The sequence below is a fragment of the Erythrolamprus reginae genome, chromosome 7, assembly GCF_031021105.1.
Source record: "Erythrolamprus reginae isolate rEryReg1 chromosome 7, rEryReg1.hap1, whole genome shotgun sequence".
Taxonomy (NCBI): Eukaryota; Metazoa; Chordata; class Lepidosauria; order Squamata; family Dipsadidae; genus Erythrolamprus; species Erythrolamprus reginae.
The window spans coordinates 33,038,995-33,062,822 of NC_091956.1; the positions used below are offsets into that span (position 1 = coordinate 33,038,995).

General features: G+C 41.8%; 1 protein-coding gene across 3 annotated transcripts in view; it reads right to left on the reverse strand.

Annotated features, from left to right (window-relative positions):
- Positions 1-23,828, reverse strand: part of FNIP2 (folliculin interacting protein 2) — a 77,253-nt gene that overhangs the window by 28,863 nt on the left and 24,562 nt on the right. For 2 of the 3 annotated variants that reach the window (XM_070757289.1, XM_070757291.1), the window contains exons 2-8: positions 23,141-23,267; positions 18,828-18,950; positions 16,601-16,701; positions 16,440-16,511; positions 12,671-12,765; positions 6,433-6,504; positions 3,011-3,128 (exon numbers count right to left, since the gene is read on the reverse strand). In XM_070757289.1, the coding sequence (XP_070613390.1) occupies positions 3,011-3,128; positions 6,433-6,504; positions 12,671-12,765; positions 16,440-16,511; positions 16,601-16,701; positions 18,828-18,950; positions 23,141-23,267 (708 nt within the window). The remainder of the gene's footprint in view (positions 1-3,010; positions 3,129-6,432; positions 6,505-12,670; positions 12,766-16,439; positions 16,512-16,600; positions 16,702-18,827; positions 18,951-23,140; positions 23,268-23,828) is intronic. The other variant, XM_070757290.1, reaches the window with a different exon arrangement.

Consider the following 23,828-nt stretch of genomic DNA (forward strand, 5'->3'; position numbering starts at 1 on the left):
TACTCTAACTTGCTCCAAGTAACTTTCTTTCCAGCCCTAGCCAGGTGCTAACAATGTTCCCAGCTCTTACTCTTGCAAGCTCTTTCAATGTTACTCTCTGCTAAGAATGGTTTCCAAGCCCTAGATCTTTGCAGTTTTTTTTCATTGCTCTACTTGCTCAGAATTTTTCTTTTCAGCCCTAACCAGGTTATAACAATGTTCCCAGCTCTTACTGGCTTGCAAGCTCTTTCATTGTTACTCTCTCCAAATAAGGTTTTTTTAAAGCCCTAACCAGGGGCTAAAATAATGTGCTAAAACTGACCACACTAAGGATGATGAATATCTGGTAAGCAGATTCTTTCCCTTATTTTCCTCTCCAAAAACTATATACAGTGAACCCTCGATCATCGCGAGGGTTCCGTTCCAGGACCCCACGCGATGATCGATTTTTACCGAAGTAGCGGTGCGGAAGTAAAAACACCATCTGCGCGTGCTTCCACTGCCGCCCGCCCTTCGCCCGCCCACCCCGTTGCTCGCGCCTGGGGTGCGCGCGCGGTGGGGACTCCCTAGATCCGCTTCCCAGCTGGGGAGCGAAGCTGGGATGTCCCCAAGCGCGCGCGCTTTCCCCAGCAACGCGCGCGCGGTGGGGACTCCCTAGATCCGCTTCCCAGCTGGGGAGCGAAGCTGGGATGTCCCCAAGCGCGCGCGCTTTCCCCAGCAACGCGCGCGCGGTGGGGACTCCCTAGATCCGCTTCCCAGCTGGGGAGCGAAGCTGGGATGTCCCCAAGCGTGCGCGCTTTCCCCAGCAATGTGCGCGGGTGGGGACTCCCTAGATCCGCTTCCCAGCTGGGGAGCGAAGCTGGGATGTCCCCAAGCGCGCGCGCTTTCCCCAGCAACGCGCGCGCGGTGGGGACTCCCTAGATCCGCTTCCCAGCTGGGGAGCGAAGCTGGGATGTCCCCAAGCGCGCGCGCTTTCCCCAGCAACGCGCGCGCGGTGGGGACTCCCTAGATCCGCTTCCCAGCTGGGGAGCGAAGCTGGGATGTCCCCAAGCGCGCGCGCTTTCCCCAGCAACGCGCGCGCGGTGGGGACTCCCTAGATCCGCTTCCCAGCTGGGAAGCAGAGCTAGGCTGCCCCAAGCTCGCGCGCACCGCCCGCCCGCCCATGCTGTTGCCGGCTCCGCTTCCCAACTGGGAAGCGGAGCTAGGCTGCCCCAAGCTCGCGCGCGCCGCCCGCCCGCCCACGCTGTTGCCGGGTCCGCTTCCCAGCTGGGAAGCGGAGCTAGGCTGCCCCAAGCTCGCGCGCGCCGCCCGCCCGCCCACGCTGTTGCCGGCTCCGCTTCCCAGCTGGGAAGCGGAGCTAGGCTGCCCCAAGCTCGCGCTCCAGCCCACCGCCGCTGGGGTCTTACCGGGGCAAGAGGGGGAAGACCCAGGGAAGCCTCTGCCCGGCGGGGAAACTCCACCATCTACGCATGCGTGGAAGGGCACGCATGTGCAGATGGTGGAGTTTACTTCCGGGTTGAAAACTAGCGAAATAGCCCTTTCGCGATCCTTGAGGACGCGAAACTCGAGGGTTCACTGTACTCCGAAAAATACTTTGATCAGCAATTCCTGATGAGGTGATAAAAACAGAGATCTTAAATTTTGAACAAGAGATTTGAAATAAATTGATCCACAATCAACACAAGATCTGGCTGAACAACTGAAATGACTATAGAGCAGTCATAGTAAACCTTTTTTCCCTCAGATGCCAAAAGTGTGCATGTGCACACTATTGCACATGCATGACTGCCCACACCCATAATGCAATGCCTCTTCTGCATGTCCTTCACAGGCAACCCGCCATGCATGTGCATGCAATCCACTGTTTTGGCCTCACATCCCAAAAAGGTGGAGGGGGGAAAGTCTCCCATCCCCAAACACAGCTGGTCAATGACTCACGTGCCTGCAGAGGGTTCCATGTACCACCTCTGGCACATGTGCCGTAGGTTCCCCATCACAGCTATAAAGAATATTGGCAATATAATACAGCAATATAATTACTGTTTTAATTTATTTTCTGTTGAGTTCAGACTTTTTCCACTAACTCATGGAAGATTGCAAGATAATGTTTGGATCTCAATTCATGATTCAACTAATGATAGGCTAACATATTTCAAATGAAGGTTGAGTCTACCAGGAGTACAGCAGCAGAACTTTTATTGCAATTGAATGTTAATAATTGCATGTTAAGCATATGAAGCAGCATGCAAATATATTTCACTAAAGAAATATGGAGATTTTTCTAATATTCTGGAAGCAATTAGTGGTATTTTTCTCCCACATTAGATGGTTCATAGAAATATAGGGTTGGAAAATAGGTCTTTAGAGGTCTTATAATCTAATTACTTGCCCAGGAGTAGAATCTTATTGCATCCCAGACAAATGACTTCAACTTTTTTTTAAAAAAAAAACTTCAGTGAAGGAGCAATCACAGTTCCAGGAAGGAGACTGTAGCTCTTATGATTAGCAAAGTCGTCCTAATTTTAAGTCTGAATCTTCCTCTGTAAAGCTCCACCCAAGTTAATGGCTTGTTAACCTGTTATATATGTCATTCCTTATTTATCTTCAAACCTGGCTAATTTCCATTGTGCCAGACAAGTATTACTAAATAGTTCAAGACATAACAATTTACTAGGTCAACTGAAGGTCTATTAATTAAAAGGTTCCTTTATTTATTGCACCCATTCGAGTTTCTTTATAACCAGAACACATTTATCTGTAGCATATTTTGCTCAAAGATTCTGTAACCTAAATCGGGATGAGAAAACTTGCTGAAGGAGCAAAAAGCACCGACCCTACTTTGTCTAAATGAAACTCTTCCATTAAAGAGACATGAAAAAAGGAAAATTAAAGGTCTGGTAATTGTTGTGCTGGTTTAGATCAGTCCATTACTTTGAATGCCCATAAAAGTGAGACCTGCTTATTTTTTTAGACTGCAAATATAAACTACCTACATCTGTATTACAAGAAGAATGCGTTTATGTTAACCTACCTTCTAGGTGTAATGCCATTTTCCAAGCTTGTGGTTTGACTTCGAAGCCAACGGCGCTGATAACTAGAGGAGGAGCTGGGAGATGGTAATGGAGTCATCAAAAGACTACTCAGGGATGCTGTCGACAAAGCAAAATGTCAGTATGAAATTGTCAGAATGAAATTTCTTCTGAACTTTTATTTATTTATTTATTCAATTTTTATGCAACTCTTCTCTTTAGATTCAGAGCGGCTTACAACATGTTAGCAATAGCACTTTTTAACAGAGCCAGCATATTGTTCCCACAATCCGGGTTCTCATTTTACCCACCTCGGAAGGATGGAAGGCTGAGTCAACCTTGAGCAAGTGATGAGATTTGAACCGCTGACTTACAGATCTACAGTCAGCTTCAGTGGCCTGCAGTACAGCACTCTACCTGCTGTGCCACCCCAGCTCTTGAAGGTAACTGAGCCTTGATTCTGTTATAGATAGCCAATACACTTCTTATTTTATGGACTGAATGTAAGAGACAGAAAGAACTGATTACTTATCTATAAATGCAGTTCTTTATGTAGATTCTGTGAATTTATTCACATAAATTGGGCAACATGGATGATACATTCCGGAAATATAACAAGGTTTCTGAAAAAGGTCTATCAAAGAAAATAGTCAATATTATTTCTTGATTTAAATGAAAACTAGGGATTGACTTGGAAAGGGAGGATATAGTTTTATTGCAGGAGAGACATCTCTTGATATAGCACTGAAACTATATTAGAATCTAGCAACCAGATATGTATAGGTTAGACCAAACTTCAAGGCAGTACCTTTGAAAAACATTTAAAAAATCCAGATGTTAAAAAGCAAGGGTCCCCAATCTTTCGGACCCCAGGGACCAATAAAATCATAATTTTAAATCCCATGGACCACTAATATGATCTGCCTAATGGCCAGCTGAGGGGGCGTGGCTAGGTGGTCATATGACTTAAGGGGCACCGCCAGCTCGATGTCACTCATGTCAAGGGGCGCATCACTGGCCTCTATTTGTCCCTCTCCTCCCAGCCACTCCTCGCCTATCTGCCTTTGCTCTTTAAGCCCCCTATAGGAAACAGTTGTTGGAGCTAAGCAGCCAGTATGAGAAAGTCAACAAAACAGCTGGTTCAGTTCAAATTAGATCTGGCCAAGAAGGAGGCTCAGCAGAAGTATGTCACTGAGGACTATGAGTACTGTAGCCTTTCCAAGCAGAGAGAAGACCTGCGGGAGTGCAAGGCCAGATGCCAGATGCCAGCGCCTGGAGCCTCAGTGGGCTGAGATGGTTAGCCAGTTCCAGGTCATGATGCAGTCCCACTGGAACAAGGCCCTCTGGTTCTTTGCTACCAGCGGCACTTCCCTCCAGCCTTCGCCCAAAGCCTCATACCTGGAGGCTAAAGAAGACCCCAAGTTGGCTGTAGTTTGAGGACCTTTGATTTAGTATAATATTAAAAATGCAAATACTTTTTCTGCAGACCACCAAAATTTTCTCTGTTATAGAGGACCATACACTTGAAAATAATAGAGCAGGACCTACACTACTGGTTTGGGAAGCATATCAATGCTGGTCTGACCCTTCAGGTTAATGCAATGACAATAGAAAAAGAGCAATGGAGATAGGGCAGAAAACCCTTTCCATTTCAATACCTGGTATATTTGTTAAAGTGAAACCACAAGTAATTCTGAAAAGAAACACAACAGCTATAGACTTGTAGTCTACTGAATAAGGCTTATGAATCTTATCCAGTCTTATTGCTAAACAAAATATCCACATAAAAGGATATTATCTTATCTTCCTGAAAAACTAGTAGTACAGAGCCACATGTGGTGATGTAACTTAATGGAGAAATTGTAACTTTAGATATGGAACTGGCTGCTTGACAAACTGTCTTCAATTTTTACTTAAAATACATTACTTCTATCTGAAAGATGTGGATTATTTCTCTCTTGTCCTCTGCATATTGTGATGTTTCAGTTATAATAGTGTTCAAGATGTAGTGCTAAAATAACAGGCATTACTCTTTTTTCACTCTAGAGTCTATTGATACAGTAAGAAATTAATAGCACCCAGCCTTTTCATTGTGGGTTCAGAGAATTTTGATCAGTATTTTAAAAAAGGCAAATATTGTAAGTCTCATAGAAGTATATAATATACTGCCAGAATATAATTTAGAATTAGAGAGCTACACTGGCTTTAAAGACAGCTTTCTTTAGACCTTGTTGCCAGAGTGCTTGCAAACAGGAAGAGTTGCTGGAGCAACTCTGCTTCATACAAATGGCTAAATGGCACATTCAAAAATTAAAATTTGTTCCTACAAAGTAGGCACTTGCAAATGGGACTCTTTAACATCCAGAATGAAAGCCCAATTCCTGCAACAATGGGGGGGAAACTCAGATCCTTGCAGATCCAGACAACCTAATAACAACAGAATAATTATAAAAGGAAAAGGAATAGTAGTGACAAGAGATCTAATATTAAAAAGAAAGAAATGGAAATAGGAGAATCATGACTATGTTATGGTAATTCTGAGGACTAGAGTAAATTAGTAACAGTTAAACCTATATGCATTGCAGAAGGAAGGGAAGATTAGTATAAATAACAACATAGAGACTCATTTTGTCTTATGTTGCCAATATTCTAATGTACAACCTGAAGGTGGCACGGTGACAACATTTACATTTATCTTAAAATCAGAAACTTGTGAATATTAGAAAATCAAGACTGGCAAGTTTCAGCAATGTGTTTGGAACAGCACACAACACAAACACACAAAAGATCAAAATACTTTTTGATCTATACCAGCAATGGCGAACCTTTTTTCTCTCAGGTGCCGAAAGAGCTTGGGCATACACTGTCACGCATGTGTGAATTCCCCCCCCCCATAATTCAATATGTGGGGAGGGTGAAAACAGCTTTCCCCGCCCCCTGGAGGCCATCTGGACGCTGAAAACGGCCTGTTTCCCAACTTCTGATGGGCCCAGTAGGCTCATGTTTCGCCCTCCCCAGGCTCCAATGGCTTCCCTAGAGGCGGGGGTGGGTAAAAACGCCTTCCCCCATGCCCCCGGATGCTCTCTGGAAGCCAAAAATGCACTCTCAGAATCTCTTTGCAAGCCAAATATCAGCTGGCCAGCACACACAGGCATGTTGGAGATGAGCTAGGGCAACGACTCGTGTGCCAGTAGATATGGCTCTTTGTGCCACCTATGGCACATGTGCCATAGGTTCGCCATCACTGATCTATACTATCAACAAAGTGACAAGAAAGTAATTCCTACTTCTAAATGTGCTATCAACATTCAAAGGAAGAATGTATGAATTTCATCTCAAAATTCAATCTGAATCTACTGAGTGATATTTCATTACAGTGTTTTGAGTGTATACTTCTGAAAAGAACAAAGAAAAGTATAACTACCTGATCGAGCAATGCCACTGTCTCTGTCTTCATTTTGACCTCTACTGGGCATGTCAACAGGAGTGCTGTGTGCTGAATTGTTAAAAATATCAAAGATAAAGCATGTATCCAAGTTATCTTTTCAATAGATACTTCCTACTAGCAGTTAGATTCAGGAATACTATTCTTAAAGCTCGAGAACTTTAAAATAAAATAAATAGGACTGATCTACTAAGGAGCAAATAATATATTGAAACTAATTTACAAAACTTTTCAGGAAGTATCATTTGAAACATCACATTTATTACGACCACAGGTTTGAAGTGAGAAGTCCTTTGTGCTTAGTTGTTTGCTTCTAGATGTTTCATTACCCAACTAGGTAACATAAACACTGCTAGAAGGCGTGGGAGTATTATGTTTATCTACTCTGGCAGGGCGAGCTATTGTATATAGAGAATTAGTTTGTAAGTCTTGAAACCCAGAAAGCATTAAAGGTTCCAGAGAATAACTAATTTCAATGCCTGTCACAAAATTCTGTAAAGTAATATGGGATCATTCACTACAAGTGAATTTAGAATTTAAAAAATGCTTTGATAGTGTAATCCATGAAAATTGCAAATACCAGAGCCCTCTAGATCATGGAATGATCCTTAAGCTTAGGAACCTGGCAACATAATGTCTTTAGGATTCTCTCACACCAGACTATCAACAAGAGAGGGTAACTGTACTTAAGTTATACACATAGGTTATACTTCAATATTTGTGGTTAACTACTGGAGTAGTTGTCTTTGGTCTGTGGTCCAGCACAACTAAAACATGCATCCCAACAAAATGTAATCGACCACAGTTTAGAAAAACAAATGCGCATCACTTTCAGGATTTATAAAGTTTCTCAAAGTTCATAATTAGAATCAATTATTCTATTCAGTTTATCTGTATGGAATACTGTTTGGAAGGAATATGTCACTTTGCACTTTTCTACAAATGCTTTAATGTGGTGTTTTTAATAAATAATTTCTCTGGAAACTCTCACATTTTTACAAGAATTGCAAGGTTTAATATAATTAAAATTCAAAACAAAGTCTTAGGGCATTATAGTATGTAACAGAATTAAGATATTTATTGAAGCAAAACTGTCAGACTGGCGCAGCTTACTCCCTAGGGAAGAACAAACTTTGATTCCATAAGTGTTAGAAAAATGGTGCTTTTATTAGAGATGTTGAGTGCAGTATAGCTAAGCAAGCTCTCAGGAAAAACCACCTGAAAATCATATATTGAATGCAATCCCCCAATATCCAAAACCCTCCTCTCTGTGACAGTAGTCCAATCAGATTCTCTTCTGATGGTTTGGGAACCGGTTGCCTTGGGCACACTGTAAATTGTTTTCCCAGGACCAGGGTTCTTGAAGGCAGAAAGGCTCGGCTTTGGCACCCCTGCTTCCTGTTAAAGTGTCCTCAAATTTCCAACATTTCTTCACATCTCCACATCCCCTTCCAAATGCTCCTCCTACCACTATGCCAGTTGCTAGCAAGCGTCAAAGAGAGCGAAGCTGACACAAAATCTTTCATGTACAGATACACATATAACCTTTTATTTATAAGTTACAAAAATGTACATATCCAGGGAAAGTTATTTAAATTAAATCCCAAATTTTAGATACTGTAGAATGTTAGCAGACATGCACTCAACAATTTCCTATTTTCAAAAAGCGACTTGTTCAGTAATCAATGCTAGCAGAGCAGCAAGTTGCAACACATGAAAGTAATATTCAAATAAATATAAATATTAGAGATTAGTAGACTTAGAGAGCATACAGTATAAGATTTGTAACCCTTCTAAGATTAAATTACATACCGTAGTTTTGGTGTATAACATGCACCTTTTTCTTCCCTAAAATAGGCTGATAATTAGGGTGCATCTTATATACTGAATGTAACTGCTAATGATCTTCCCAGTTCTTACCTTGCAGGTTCTTTCATTGTTTTTCTCTGCGAATAATGTTTTCCAAGCCCTAAACTTTGCAGGGTTTGTTTCATTACTATGACTTGTTCTGAGTAAGTTTCTTTCAGCCCTAACCAGGTGCTAACAATGTTCCCAGCTTTTACCGGCTTGCTTGCAAGTTCTTTCATTGTTACACTCTGTCAAGAATGTATTCCAAACCTTGTCTTTGTAGGTTTTTTTCCCCATTGCTTTACTTCAGGGGTCCCCAAACTTGGCAACTTTAAGGCTTGTGGACTTCAATTCCTAGAATTCTGGGAGTTGAAGTCCACAAGTCTTAAAGTTGCCAAGTTTGAAGACCTCTGCTTTATTTGCTCCAGATATTTCTTTCCAACCCTAACCAGGTGCTATTAATGTACCCAAGCTCTTTCACTGTTACTCTCTGCAAAGAATGTACAGTAGTACCTTGTCTTATGAACTTAATTCGTTCCGTGACGAGGTTCGTAAGAATAAATGTTCGTAAGATGAAACAAGGATTCCCATAGGAATCAATGTAAAAGCAAATAATGCATGCAAGCCCATTAGGAAAATGCAAAATATTAAGGCTTAAAAAAAAAAAAGCAGACAAAGCAAGAGGTGGCAAGAGGTGGCAGTCCCAACAAAGCAAGGTGAAAAGAACCTCTCTTGAGCTCCATGAGTCTTTGCCTCCCGTTTCTGTCCACCCCACTGTGCCCATTTCCCCCACACCTTTCTCCTCTTTTGAGCTCCATGAGCCTTTGCCCCCCGTTTCTGTCCACCCCACTCTGCTCATTTCTCCCACACCTTTGTCCTCTCTTGAGCTCCATGATTCTTTCCCTCCCATTTCTGTCCACCCCACTCTGCTCATTTTCCCCATACCTTTCTCCTCTCTTGAGCTCCATGAGTCTTTGCCTCCCATTTCTGTCCACCACATTCTGCTCATTTCCCCCACACCTTTCTCCTCTCTTGAGCTCCATGAGTCCGTGCCTCCCATTTGTCTGGGCGCTGGGACAGACTTATCCCTTCCCCCAGCGCCCAGAGAACACAAAATGCTCCCTTGATTCCAGGCTGCCGAGATGGAAGGGAGGGCTTATTTTCTCTGGGTTGCTGGGAGAGACTTCCTCCCTCTTTGACAGCCCCACTTTGGCTTCTGCCCTCCTTGACAGCCCTGCTGCCTCGTTCTCCTTTTCCTTCCCCTTCTTTTCTCCTTCTCCCAGTCCTACTTTCTTCCTTCTCCTTCTCCTCTTCCTCCCTCTCGTCCTCCTCCTTTCTATCTCTTCCTCCTCCCACCAGCATCCAAACGACTGCCCCCCTCTTCCTGTCCCTCTGCTGTCCCCCACCTGGCCGCTCACTCGTTCACTGGCGTGGAGGGCTGGGAAGGCAATTGCTCTTCCCCGGCTGTGTCTTCTGGAGCGCCGTAGGGCAGTGCTGGCACAGTTTGGGGAAGGAAGGAAGGAAGGGGATTTAGGGGGTGTGTGTGGAGGGGTTGGTTACGGGATTCTTTTCCTCCTCTTCCTTCTTCTCCTCCTCCCCTTCTCCTTCTCCTCTTCCTTCTCTTCTCCCACCCCCTCCTCCTTTCTTTCTTTCTCTTCCTTGCTCACCGCCCCCCCCCCCCCCCATCCTCCTGGATCTGTCCTTTCTATTGCCGGGATATCCCCTTTGCTTGCCTTAAATCCTACTATTATAGTTCCTCCGAAGCCAAGGGAGGGGGAAAAAAGAGACTTGGCCATGCAGTTTAGAAGGGGGGAGTTTGTCGCTGGGACTCAAAGCAGCGCCAGCAAAAATTAAGGGAATCCCAGCAAGGGGAGTCTCAGGTAAATCCCAGCAATGCAAGAATAGGTGCTTTGGCTGGCAACGGAAGTCCGGAGGCGGGGATTCCCAGTGAGGGGAGGCTCAGGGAAATCCCAGTGCTTTGAGGCATCCCAGCGGCGGCGGTGGCTCAGGTTCGCAAGGTGAAAATAGTTTGGAAGAAGAGGCAAAAAATCTTAAACACTGGGTTCATATCATGGAAAGTTCGTATGAAGAGGGGTTCATAAGATGAGGTATCACTGTATTTCAAACCCTGTCTTTGTAGGTTTTTTTTTCCATTGTTTTACTTGCTCCGAATGTTTCTTTCCAGCCCCAACCAAGTGTTAACAATATTCCCAGCTCTTACCTGCTTCCAAGCTTTTTCACTGTTACTCTCTGCAAAGAACAATGTTTTCCAAGCCCTAAGTCTTTGCAGGGTTTTTTCCATTGCTCTACTTGTAATGTGGGGAAGATCTGAGGAAGGCTACACACCTGGGATCGACTGGGGTGTGAGTTCAGATGGGGGCAACTAGCTTTCCACCAGGTTCTTTTCTTTTAAAGAGAGAGAGAAAAAAGGGTGCGGGAGAATAACCAGCTTCTCTAGAGAAAGAAATCTGTATCTCCCATCAATTGCAGTGTAAAGACAGAAAGACAAAAAGAAAGACAGAATTACACTGCAATTGATGGGAGATACACATTTCTTTCTCTAGAGAAGCTGGTTATTCGCCCGCTCCCTTCTCTCTCTCTCTTTAAAAGAAAAGAACCTGGTGGAAAGCTAGCCACCCCCATCTGAACTCACACCCCAGCCAATCCCAGGTGTGTAGCCTTCCTCAGATCTTCCTGAGCTGGGCTTCCCACTCCCAGTTGCTATGTGTTCAGAGGCTGGAGCTGTCATGCAGTTGCAGAGCAATGGCAGCTCTATGTCCAGCTAGAGCAGAAGGGGGTGTGAAACTGAATCATGGGGTGGGTGGATATGGGGTGGGCAGAGAACCAGGAGGAGAGCCGAGTCTGGCATGACTGGTGGAGAAATTCTGGGAGTTGAAGTCTACAAGTCTTAAAGCTGTCAAGTTTGAAGACCCCTAAAGTAGAGGTTAGGAGGGCAAGGGTCTTCAAACCTGGCAAGCCTGTGGACCTCAACTCCCATTTCTCAGCTAGCATGACTGGTGGAAGAATTCTGGGAATTGAAGTCCACAAGTCTTGAAACTGTCAATTTTGAAGTTTGTAAAAAGTGTACATGGTTTTAAAAGGTATACATGGTTTTAAAAAGTATTCTGCTACACTGGTATTTTATTAAATAATAGAATACTACACCATTTGGTTCAGAATATTTTTTTCCTTGTTTTCCTCCTCTAAAATCTAGGTGCGTCTTATACACTGGTGCGTCTTATACTGAAAAATACGGTACTTCTTGTATACTTTGTCCACTTCCAAAATGTTATTCATTTATTCACTTGAGCTCATTGGGTGATTTGTCAGCCTGGCTGCGTTTTCCTTCCTAACTTCAACTGCACTTCGTCTTTCATAAGAAATGGGGCTGGGGAGTGGGGGAAGGCATTCGGTATTTGGGACGGGGGAGCTTGCTGGAGGAGCCATGGGAAATTTTGAGTTTGCATAAGAAAGGGTGAAGAAGTGGCGCAGCTGGAGGCTGGCACAGACGCACAGAGCAGACCTGCTTATCAGCGAGCCAAAGTTAATGGCCACAAATTCCAAAAGAGTGACACACCAGCGAAGATGCACCCACCTGACGATTATGGACAATGTGGATTGGATGAACTGTCAAGGGGGGTGTTGGGGTTACTTTGTAATAGCCATCTCTTGCACCTTTTTCCTCAGACTTTTCTTTTCTTTTGATGCATTCACTTCTGATTTAGTAAAAGTGACCTTTGAAGCTCAAAATGGACTCTGAGTTTTACTTTCCTAAATTTTTTTTTAGTTGAAGCAAGGCAGAGAAAGTGTGGCAAATAAATATGCCAGCATTTACTGTATGTGCAATTATAACTTAAAAAAAAATAACCTGGAAAAAACAACTCCTCTCAAAACTGGAAAAACACAATTAGTAGCATCATTTAAGTGCTATTTCACTGAAAAATACTATTGATAAAGGAATTCAATTGATGCAGCCCAATATTTTAAGATGTTTATTATTAGAGGCATCTTTTGCAATTTTATTCATTAATAAAAATGAGGACCAATTGTGTCATTCTACTTATAGAGAGTAGTTACTCATCCCATGGCAAGATATATTACTGCATCTCAAAAGTATAGATAGGTGCATCATGCTCTACTCAACATTACACACAAACCTGCAAACAAAAAAGCACTCCGGATGAGCCAGAAAGGCCCTCCTTCAGGTATACCATGCAGCAACATGTTGCTACCTGGAGGTAACACACCTAAAGAGATCAATATGGGAAATATACAGATCAAGGATCAGAGAAGCCCGAAATGTGAAAAACCAACCAAAGGTCTGTGCAATACTGCTGCGTATCTGCTAATTTTAATTTGATATATTTACCTAAAATACTTCCATTCTGATACCGTCCCAAGCCATTTGGATGCAAATTCAGCCTTGACTGATCTTGATTGATGTATTCAAAGCTACCTTGCAAGCTTGAAAAAGAAAAGGCCATTCAAGAAAGATATTAAAATTTAATCTAAACTTAAATGGGTAAAGATAATTTTTCACTACTAAACTTAATTAGAAAAAATGATGATTTTGAAAAATTTCTAATTTATAGATTATCACCTTCAGGTGATCTTTCCTTATATGAAAAATGGAAGTAAAAATTAAGCAGTTGCATCAATTATATGTAAAGGTCTCTCAACTGTATCCAAATTTAAAATTCTCACCTGGAGTTCTGCATGAAGTGGCATTGTTGTTTGACGGAAATTTTAAAAATCTCCTGCCTAATTAAAGAATGACTGATTTTGGCTATATCACAGCCATATAAATATGCCAAAGTTACATCTCCCTCTCCCTACCCCAGACAATCTGTTGCTTTTGGATTCAGATGACCTAATTTTATTCCTTTTTGTTATTCTTATCTGAGAGAACTATAATGGAACATAAATTGTCACATTGTTAATGTTGTATTACAATAGCCTATTTCTCATAGAATATTAGAAATGTTGTGATAAGCATAATTCCCTAAGATATCAAGCTAACTATGAGACAGGAAGCTAAAGTGCACAAGTAGAATCTAAGTATCTTTGCTGGCATCAATCCACAATTTCAACCATTAAAGCAACAAAACACAAAACTACGGTACTCCCATTATTAATTGCTGCAGTTACAGCAAAACAACTTCTAGTACAGGGTGTAGTGCAGCTTTGTTGGCTGAGGAATTCTGGGAGCTGAAGTCTGCAAGTTTTAAAGTTGCCAAGGTTGGAGACCCTTGTCTAGTGGACAATACTAGTATGCAACTCAAATCCTATTCATGGAACTAATTATTTACTCCTAGACAATACAATGTTTCTGTCAGGCAAAAGGACAGGTTTCCTCTTGGTGTAGAGTTGTACCTCTATTTAAGAATGCCTTTACTTACGAACTTTTCTAGATAAGAACCAGGTGTTCAAGATTTTTTTGCCTCTTTTCGTAAGACAAATTTTCCACTTACAAGCCTGAGCCTCCGAAACTGTAACCGGAAAAGGCACGGCGAAGCCTCCGTGGGGCCTCTCTAGGAATCTCCTGAGAGGAAACAGGGCTGGAAAAGGTGGGGAGAAGCCTCTGTGGGGCCTCTGTAGGAATTTCCTGGGAGGAATAAGGCTTCCACCTTCCCTGTAATTTCCCCAATAGCACGCATTATTTGCTTTTACATTGATTCCTATGGGGAAAATTGCTTCTTCTTACAAACTTTTCTACTTAAGAACCTGGTCACGAAACGAATTAAGTTCGTAAGTAGAGGTACCACTGTACTTCCCAGGAGGCAGATAGAAAAAAGTGGCAATCCCTGTCTCCTTCTTCCTAAAGCCCTCTTTCTCCTGAAGTTCAATTTCTTGCAGACATGAGTCAAGGGAAGATTGTTTCTTTTTTCAGACTGCTCCATGGCTCTCCGTACACAGAGAAAGGGCCTGCTTCTTTCTCTCTGTAAAAACACAATCTGTCTGAGCTGAGAATTCAGAGCAAAGCCTCAGCAGAATGGCCATATCTGGCCAACATACTGGAGGTTTTAAACAAGAGAAGAGAAAGGCAAGAAGCAAAAAGAAGGAACAGGATTTTGCTTTTCTACTCATATAATAATGAGAAGTCTGAGTTGCAACCTGATTGTACACTAGACAGTTTAAAGGTGTATGAAAGCCATCGATTAAAATTAGGAAGAGTTCGCACTATGTTTGAGAATGAAAATAGTCTCTCCCACTCTTTATGCCCTTGTCATTGATTGACTTCTACTGCTTTGCAGGGTGACTATGTGATGTAGTGATGGCTGGTTTTGTTTTTTTTAAATACTGCTGGTTCTGTGGCTGTGGCATGGTGGATGTGGCAGGGGAAGATACTGTAAGATCTTCATTCCCTCCCCAACTCCAGGGAAGGATACTGCAATATCTCCATTTATTCCTGATCAACTGGGACTTGGGAGGCAGAGAATAGATGGCAGCGGGGGCCAGTCAGAGGTGGTATTTACTAGTTCTCTGAACTACTCAAAATTTCCACTACCAGTTCTACAGAACTGGTCAGAACCTGCTGAAACGCACCTCTGCTGTGATGAAGGGGAGATTTAGAATTCTGCTTACAGGATTCTAGACTGCATGGAGATTTGCAGTGCACATTAATGCCATGAAGAAAAATTCTACAGCATTTATTATTATCCGCTCCCCCAAAATTTGATAAACGATACACTGTATGTCTAAAGGATGAAAATATTTAAAAAAAATTCATGTGTTGAGTGCAGGTAGTCCTTGACTTACAGCAGTTCATTTATTGACCATTCAAAGTTACAAACATCATTGAAGAAAGTGACTTATGACCATTTTTCATGCTTACAACCACCATGGTCATGTGACCAAAATTCAGATTCTTGGCAATTGATACATATTTATGGCCTTGCAGTGTCCTCGGGTCACCTTTTGCAACTTTTTTACAAGCAAAGGCAATGGGGAAGCCAAATTCACTTAACAATCATGATACTAATTTTAACAATTGCAGTGTTTCACTTAATGTGGCAAGGAAGATCATAAAATGGGGTAATATTCACTTAACAAATGTTTCACCTAGCAACAGAAATGTTGGGCTTAATTGTCATTGTAAGTTGAGAACTACCTCTACAGTGTTGTTGGACATATTTTGCAACTTGGCAAGATAATTTTTATCTTTCCTGGAATTTTAAAGTTTAAATTATTACATTTTAAATTTTATACTAGTTCAGTTGTTTATTTTAACCCATCTTCTCTTTATCCCACATTTATAATTAAAGCTTGGCATTCTGCTTTAATGTTGTTTTTAGCCAAAGCTCTTTGTATGTACTTTGTTTAACTATTCTAATATTGGAAATTCAGCTTCAGATATTTGCATATCCATTTCTGCTGGTGCTGGTTTATGAACACAGTAAGGTCTTGCAATTTCACTCTTTCATGGGGCAATGACATAATATTATGTATAGGTGAAACTCGAAAAATTAGAATATCATGCAAACATTCATTTATTTCAGTAATGTAACTTAAAAGGTGAAACTTAATATATGAGAGATACTCATGACATGCAAGGCAAGATAATTCAAGCCATGATTTGTGATGATTATGGGGTACAGCTCATGAAAACCCCAAATCCCCCATCTCAGAAAATTAGAATATTACATGTGATCAATAAAAAAGAATTGTACATAGAACAATATCGGACTTCTGAAAAGTATAAGCATGCATATGTACTCTGTACTTCATTTGGGCCCCTTTTGCAGCAATTACTGCCTCAATGAAGTGTGGCATGGATGCTATCAGCCTGTGGCATTGCTGAGATGTTATGGAAGACCATGATGCTTCACTAGCGGCCTTCAGCTTTTCTGCATTGTTCCGTGTCTTGTCTCTCATCTTTCTCTTGGCAATGCCCCATAGATTCTCTATGGGGTTCAGGTCAGGCGGTCATTGAAGCAGGTTTTGGTACTTTGGGCAGTGTGGGCAGGTGTCAAGTCCTTCGCAATATAAGACACACCCAAATTTTCAGCCAGTTTGGGGGAGGAGAAAGCTGCGTTTTATATACAATAGCTTTGAATGTTACTTTTAAAAATAAAATAAATTGAACTTCTAAGGAATCTAAGAATCTGAAATAAAACAGAAAATGAAGATTGCCTTACCTATTAGTACTTCCAAAGAAGCTGCCTACTCTAGCAGAAAACACTTTGCTCATCATAAGTTGTGGAGGAGAACTGAAAGGATAAACAATTCCATGAGTCAATAAATCAAAATGAAATTACAATTCTGATATAACAACATGGAACTGAAGATACCAGCTCACCGTATGTAGTGAATTTTCAGTGTTGAGCCTTTGTAACTCATTGCTACTGAACCAAACATCATCTCACCCAGCATATTGACATCAGAAGCAGGCCTGGCATACTATAGATAAAGAAGACAAGGTGTGCCTAATTACTATCGTAAAATGTCATATTCTAATTCTACAATCTCAGCTTTATTCTACAAGCATATATTATTGCATCCCAGAAGAAGCAAATGCAACGCAGAAGGATTTTTTGAAGACTTCACAAATTCTGCTGGATGATCATCACTATTGGCAGAAAAAGTGAAAAACATATGACACCCGTTAACTACGAGCTTCACCAACTTAAGACTTATTTTCTTTCTGAGGGAAGATATATAGTTGCCACCTAGCCTAGGAAATTAAGATGTATTTATGCAAAAAATACATTTAATCTTTTATACTGTAATCTCAAATGTAACAATTCATATATTTTTCTCCCCTGCTCCCATGCAAATTATAAAGCTCTTTTTTGTTACCATCATCTTGTGGCAGTAGGTAGAAATTCAATGTAAAGATTAATTTCTAGACCAGTGTTTTCCAACCAGTGTACCGCGGCACACTAGTGTGCCGCGGGACATGGTCAGGTGTGCCGCGAGCCCGGCCTGGCTGGAGCTTCCCTGGCGGTGACGGCGTGAGCTTTTGGGGCCCGGTGGGAGCCATTAGGAAACACACACCCCCGGGCAGAAATTTTTAAAGTGGCGCAAAGCCACGCAGTCCTGAATCGCTCCCTTCTCCGGCCAGCAAAGTTGGCTGCCCAGGAAAGCGCCGCGTTTAAAAAGTGCACCGCTTTCCCAGGCAGCCGGCTTGCTGGCCGGAGAAGCAAGTGATCCGGGACTGCATGGCTTTGCGCCGTGATGACAACAACGGCGCCATGGTGGCCTTCAAGCGCCGCCCTTCGTGGTGCCCCACCACCCATTCCTCAGGTAGAAGTCTGGCGCGCTACCGGGAGGCGGAGGTGGCACGTGGCCGGGCGCTGAGCGCCATGGGCACCTGGGAGGGCGAAGGGGTGAATGTGGCTGCTGCCTCTTAGGCGGAGGCGAAGGCGATGGTGGAGTCCACGCTGGGGCCATGCGGGGACGCTGATCCAGGGGGCCGCGGACCGGCAAGCCACCCTCCACTCTCCGCTCTCCCTCTCTCTTTCTCTCTCTGTTGCCGGCGTGGTGCACGAGAGAGAAAGAGAGAGAGAAAAAGGAGGAGAGAGAGAAAGAGAGAAGGAAAGCAAGAGATAAATCAAGAGAGAGAGAGAAAAAGCAAGGGAGAGAGAGAGAAAGCAAGGGAGAGAGAGAGAAAGAGTGTGTGTGAGAGAGAAAAAACAAGAGAGAGAAAGCAAGAAAGAGAGGAAGAGAGAGAGAGAAAGAAAGAAAGAGAGAGAGAAAAAGAAAGCAAGAGAGAAAGAGAGAAGGAAAGTAAGAGAGAGAGAAAGAGAGAGAAAGAAAGCAAAAGAGAAAGAGAAGGAAAGCAAGAGAGAGAGAGAAAGCAAGGGAGAGAGAGAAAAAGCAAGAGAGAGAGAGAAAGAAAGCAAAATAGAAAGAGAAGGAAAGCAAGAGAGAGAGAGAAAGCAAGGGAGAGAGAGAGAAAGCAACAGAGAGAGAGAGAATAAAAGAGATAGCAAGAGAGACAGAAAAAGAGAGCGAAAGAAAGCAAGAGAGAGAAAGAGAGAGAAAGCAAAGGAGAGAGAAAGAGAGAATAAAAGAGAGATAGCAAGAGAGACAGAGAAAGAGAGAAAGAAAGCAAGAAAGAGAGAGAAAGAAAGCAAGAGAGAAAGAGAAAAAGAGAAGGAAAGCAAGAGAGAGAGAAAGAGAGAGAAAGCAAGGGAGAGAGAGAGAAAGCAAACAAGGGAGAGAGAAAGAGAGAATAAAGGAGAGATAGCAAGAGGGACAGAGAAAGAGAGAGAGAGAGAAAGCAAGAAAGAGAAAGAGGGAGGGAAGGAGGGAGAGAGAAAGAGCAAAAAAGAGAGGAAGGAAGAAAGAAAGAGGGATGGAGAGAGAGAGGGAAAGAAAGAGGGAGGGAGAGAGAGATAGGGTGAAAGGGAGGAAAAGAGGGTTTTTTTTACCAAACTTTATTAGCCACCCCCCCCCCCTCAACGTTCCCCAGGATTTTGCAAATGTGAATAATGTGCCGCGGCTCAAAAAAGGTTGGGAAACACTGTTCTAGACCATGCAAATTAAATTTGTATAGATTTTAGCTGTCACATTCAGGTTACCTGATATTTAGGAATAGCTTCCTTGCCAGGTTCGCTGCTGTTCACAGAAGAACTATGGGGGTAAGCTGCATTAATGCCACTGTTCCTTTGGCAGCACCCACCACCTGTTTTTCCAGAACCATCCTAAAAGGATTGAATAAATATTAGGGATAAACCAAGCACCAAATTGTTGGTGGGGGGGGGAGGAAAATTAGAACATTTGAAATTTGAAATCAAGTTATTTTTACTTGTAATGGTATGAGAGTAACCTTGGGCAATGAGGAATCAATCAGACAAGAGGGGAGTCCCAGCGGCTTAATAATTAGAGGAAGAAATTTAGGAAATATCTGTTGTTCTTTTGCAACATGTTACCTCCAAATGTGTGTGTTTTTAATAAAACAAACTTTAAAAAAATAGTGTTAGGGGGATAGGAAGTTTAGTGCATACCAAGGTCGTGTTAATTGATATTGATAGGGATTTCAGAACATCAACTACAACTCCTGCAAGTACCAGTCACTACAGCAGTATTTACTGAATGTACCAACACTAAAAATAAAAAATGAGTTGCTTACAATTTTTTCTTATCTAAGGTATATGAACTGGGCTTTTGTTGAATTTAGCAAGTAAGCATTTCCTTTACAAACAACTGACAAAATTTTCCTATTTATGTCGACACCAGTATTCTGTTAATTCAAGTATTTGAATATGAAGAAGAAGGGAAGAGGTCAACTTATTTTCCAAAGTACTAGAGGAAGGACAAGAAACAATGGATATAAACTAATCAAGGAGAGAAGCAACCTAGAACTAAGGAGAAACTTCCCAACAGTGAGGACAATAGTGGGCCAGCTTGTAACAGAGGTTGCAAGTGCCCCATCACTAGATTGGATGTAAGGAGTGGGTCTCAGCACTCCCACGCTGAGTTCTCCCCACGGGAGGGCTCCAAAAGGAGTTAAAGCCATCCTGTAGGGGTGTTGAAGAAAAGAGAGATGCCCTCCACTTTGCGAAGAGCCGCAATTCTTCCACTCGACTCAGAGCTTCTTCCCTCTCATCCACGCCAAGAAGAGGCAACCATCATGGCTGCCATGAAGGTTGGACAGCTGAGGCAACAAAGAAATGTGTAGGAACGGTGTAGATGAACAGTGACTGGAGCTGGGTGAGAAGATTTATTTTTTATTTAGACCTTAACTTAAAAAAGAGAGAGAGAAAGAGAGAGAGAAAAATCCAGGGAAGAGACTATTAGAGCTAATTCTTAAAGCGATGAACAACCATAGAGAGAAAAATCCTAGACCTGAAAGAAAGGAACTAAGGGGAGAAAAGCTAAAGGCTTTTTAAAACAGAAATTTTGATTTTTAAACTGTCTAGGGCTTGTTTTGGAAAAGTATTATAAAATGCTGGAACTATCTACTGGAATAGCCGACTTTGTTTCCATAAATTGAACTAAAATTTTACTAATCAATTTATCAAACTGGAAACAATGCTAAAACCCGAGGGAGCCATCTACTGGTGAATGGAAAATATACCATACCCCTACAAATTCCTGATAAGAAAAATATACAGCATTCATCTGGAGGACTGAGTGAGACTTAGTGTTCTATAATTACCTACTTTATGATTACTGGAGACTCTATTGTGAGAATAAGGAAGACTCTCAAGTAAAGTAAAGTGACTCCTGGACTACTTAAATGGAACCCATTTATAATCCTGAGATGTAAAGACCTATGATAATTGAACTTTCTGAGGAGCAACGTTGAACTTGAATATATTGTTTTTAGTCTATTGAGTAAGAGAGGGACTTACTAAAATAAGACAAGATGCTCCACCAGGAGGAAATGAGTGAAATTTCAAAGAAATGGCATTGATGTTTCAAAGCACTGGGGATAAAGAACCTATTGCATGGGAAAATAGAAAATATCCTAAAGCTGATAATGAATAAAGATTAAAGAGTCCAGGTAAGAGAGGAGACAAGAGAAAGAATGGAGGAAAAGATAGAACAGACATCCAGAAAATAAAGCAAGAAAATGAGAAGGAGAAAAGACAATAAAGATAATGATGACTGATTAAATAAACCAAAGGAAAAGTACCTTAAGAGACTTAAAAGAGATTTAAAAATGGAATCAGATAATCTGGAAGATACTTTTGACAGGGGGACAGAGGCATGGGTGGATACTCTGAAGACCTGGCATCTTAGGAGGATAGGGACGGGAGAAATATTCAGACTGAATGGTGAAGGCACAAAAAAGGAGTATGGGAGGCAGGCTAAAAAAATGAATAAGAATTTGAAGTGTTAAAACAAGCAAGATATGATGGATAGAAAGGATTTCCCCCCCCCCCCCTAATATAGGGATGGCCTGATTAAAAACTAGAATAGAGGTAGAAATAAGAGTACACAGCTTTATATAAAACAATAGTTAGATGGCAAGATTGGTGGCTAAAAGATGGTAATATTGGGTACATTTAAATAATATGATGTTTGGTTCAGTGATACCTCGTCTTACAAACCCCTCATCATACAAACTTTTCAAGATACAAACCTGGGGTTTAAGATTTTTTGCCTCTTCTTCCGAACTATTTTCACCTTACGAACCTGCTGCTGCCGCTGGGATGCCCTGCCTCCAGACTTCCGTTGCCAGCCGATGTGCCCGTTTTCATGCTGGTGGGATTTTCCACCTCTGGATTTTGAGATGCTGCAGGGGTATCCCAGCAGGGGAATCCCACCAGCGCGAAAACAGGCACTTTGGCTGGCAATGGAAGTCCGGAGGTGGGGTTTCCCAGCAAGGGAAGCCTCAGCAAAATCGCAACATCGCAAATGCTGCGATTTTGCTGAGGCTTCCCTCACTGGGAAACCCCACCTCCGGACTTCTGTTGCCAGCCGAAGCACCCGTTTTCATGCTGGTGGGATTCCCCTGCTGGAATTCCCCTGCAACATCGCAAAAGCACGGAAGTCTGGAGGTGGAGTTTCCCATAGAGGGAAGCCTCAGGGGAATCCCACCAGTGCGAAAACGGGCACTTCGGCTGGCAAAAGGGGTGAATTTTGGGCTTGCACGCATTAATCGCTTTTCCGTTGATTCCTATGGGAAACATTGTTTCGTCTTACGAACTTTTCACCTTACGAACCTCGTCCTGGAACCAATTAAGTTCGTAAGACAAGGTATCACTGTACTAGAATGGTGCACTGAGACTTTGAATAACCAAATAATTAAGGACTATGTCTTAATATAAACATGTATATTAACACTAGGATTAGTAATGGTGGCCTGATTAGAAGCTAGAATAGAGGTAGAAATAAGAAATAGGGGAATGTTAGCTGATATAATTTTTATATAATAGAATATAACTAGATGGAAAGATTAGAGGTTGAAATATGGTATCACTATGTACGCTTAATAATATCATTGGCATTAAAATAAAAAATTGAAATATCAAATAACTACTCTAAAATAAATATATATATTAATACTAGGATTATATAAGTGTGATTAATGTAACACACATCATCATCATCATCATTATTGCTATTTATATCAAAATGAATTATACCAAGAGATTACACTTTTTGATATTGATGTATATTTAAAAGTAAAAATCCGACAAAACTAAAAAAAATAGGAATGTTGAGGAAGATAAAAATTATTGTGTGTAGGAGGGTGAAAGGACTAAAGAAGTCTCTACCAGAGTGAACTGAAAAGTGATGAAACTGAAATAAAAGAAAATAGAAGACATTTTAACGATTTGTATTGGAATAATAAGATGTTGAAGAACAGAACTGAAATCCAGAATGCAAATGTTATTGTTGAAGAAAAAAAATAATAAAAAGAAAAGCCTAAAACAATTATTAAATTTGAAAAAGGTAAAGTTTGGAAGTACATGTAATGTAACTGGAGAACAAATATGTTGGAGTAGCTGTGAAATTTATTGTTCCCTAATGCAAAGGTAATAACAAAAAGACTGAATGCAAAAAAATGAGGGATTTAATTTGTTATGTGTCCTAGGGAAATTGGTACAATTCTAATTTAAAGGGTACAATTTGAGGAGAATAAATAACATTTGGGAATTCTGGCTTAATCTAAGCAGACTGGGCAGTCGAAATTTTGTTGGTCACTGAGGTACATACGAATTAGCAAAAACAATCCCCTAATCCCTACAGTTGTGCATTTAGAGAAAGTGTCCAATACAAATGTCACATTTTTTTCTAGTTCTACATTATGTGTTCTAATTTCATATTTAAGTTTTACTGATTTAATTTCTCTGATAAATGTTAATAGATCATACACAATAAAAGATTACTTAAAATTGAAACATAATTTTTATTACATGGGGGAAAAAATACAACTTACCTGAAACTGTTTCTCATCAGTCTTTCGAACAGCTGTAGAATCGAACAAGACTTGTCTGCCTTGTCTTTCACAGTCTTGATACACTATCAAGCGGATTTCATTTAGATCAATCCCAGAACAGGACCAGCTATGAATTTTAAAAACAAGAAAGAATGATTTTTTTTCCTCTAGCAAATCCAAGAGTCTGTCCTGGAAAGAGTTAATATAAGGAATGGGAATCCATTAAATATTCTGCTTTCAAATATATTATCTAAAGTATAGGCCAGTGATGGCAAACCTTTTTTTCCTCGGGTGCCAAAGAGTGCCCACACCCATAATTCAATGCTTGGGGAGGGCGAAAATAGCTTCCCTCGCCCCCCCCCCCCGGAGGCCAGAAACCTCCTGTTTCCCAACTTCTGGTGGGCCCAGTAGGCTCGTGTTTTGCCCTCCCCAGGCTCCAAAAGCTTCCCTGGAGCCAGGGGAGGGTAAAAATGCCCTCCCCCATCCCCCTGGAGACTCCATGGAAGCCAGAAATGCCCACTCAGAGCCTCTATGCAAGCCAAAAACCAACTAGCTGGCACACACATGCACATTGGAGCTGAGCTAGGAAAACAACTTGCGTGCCAGCAGCTATGGATCCGCGTGCCATCTGTGGCACCGTGCCATAGGTTCAGCCATCACAGGTCTAGGCGCTCTAGGTGAAAATATG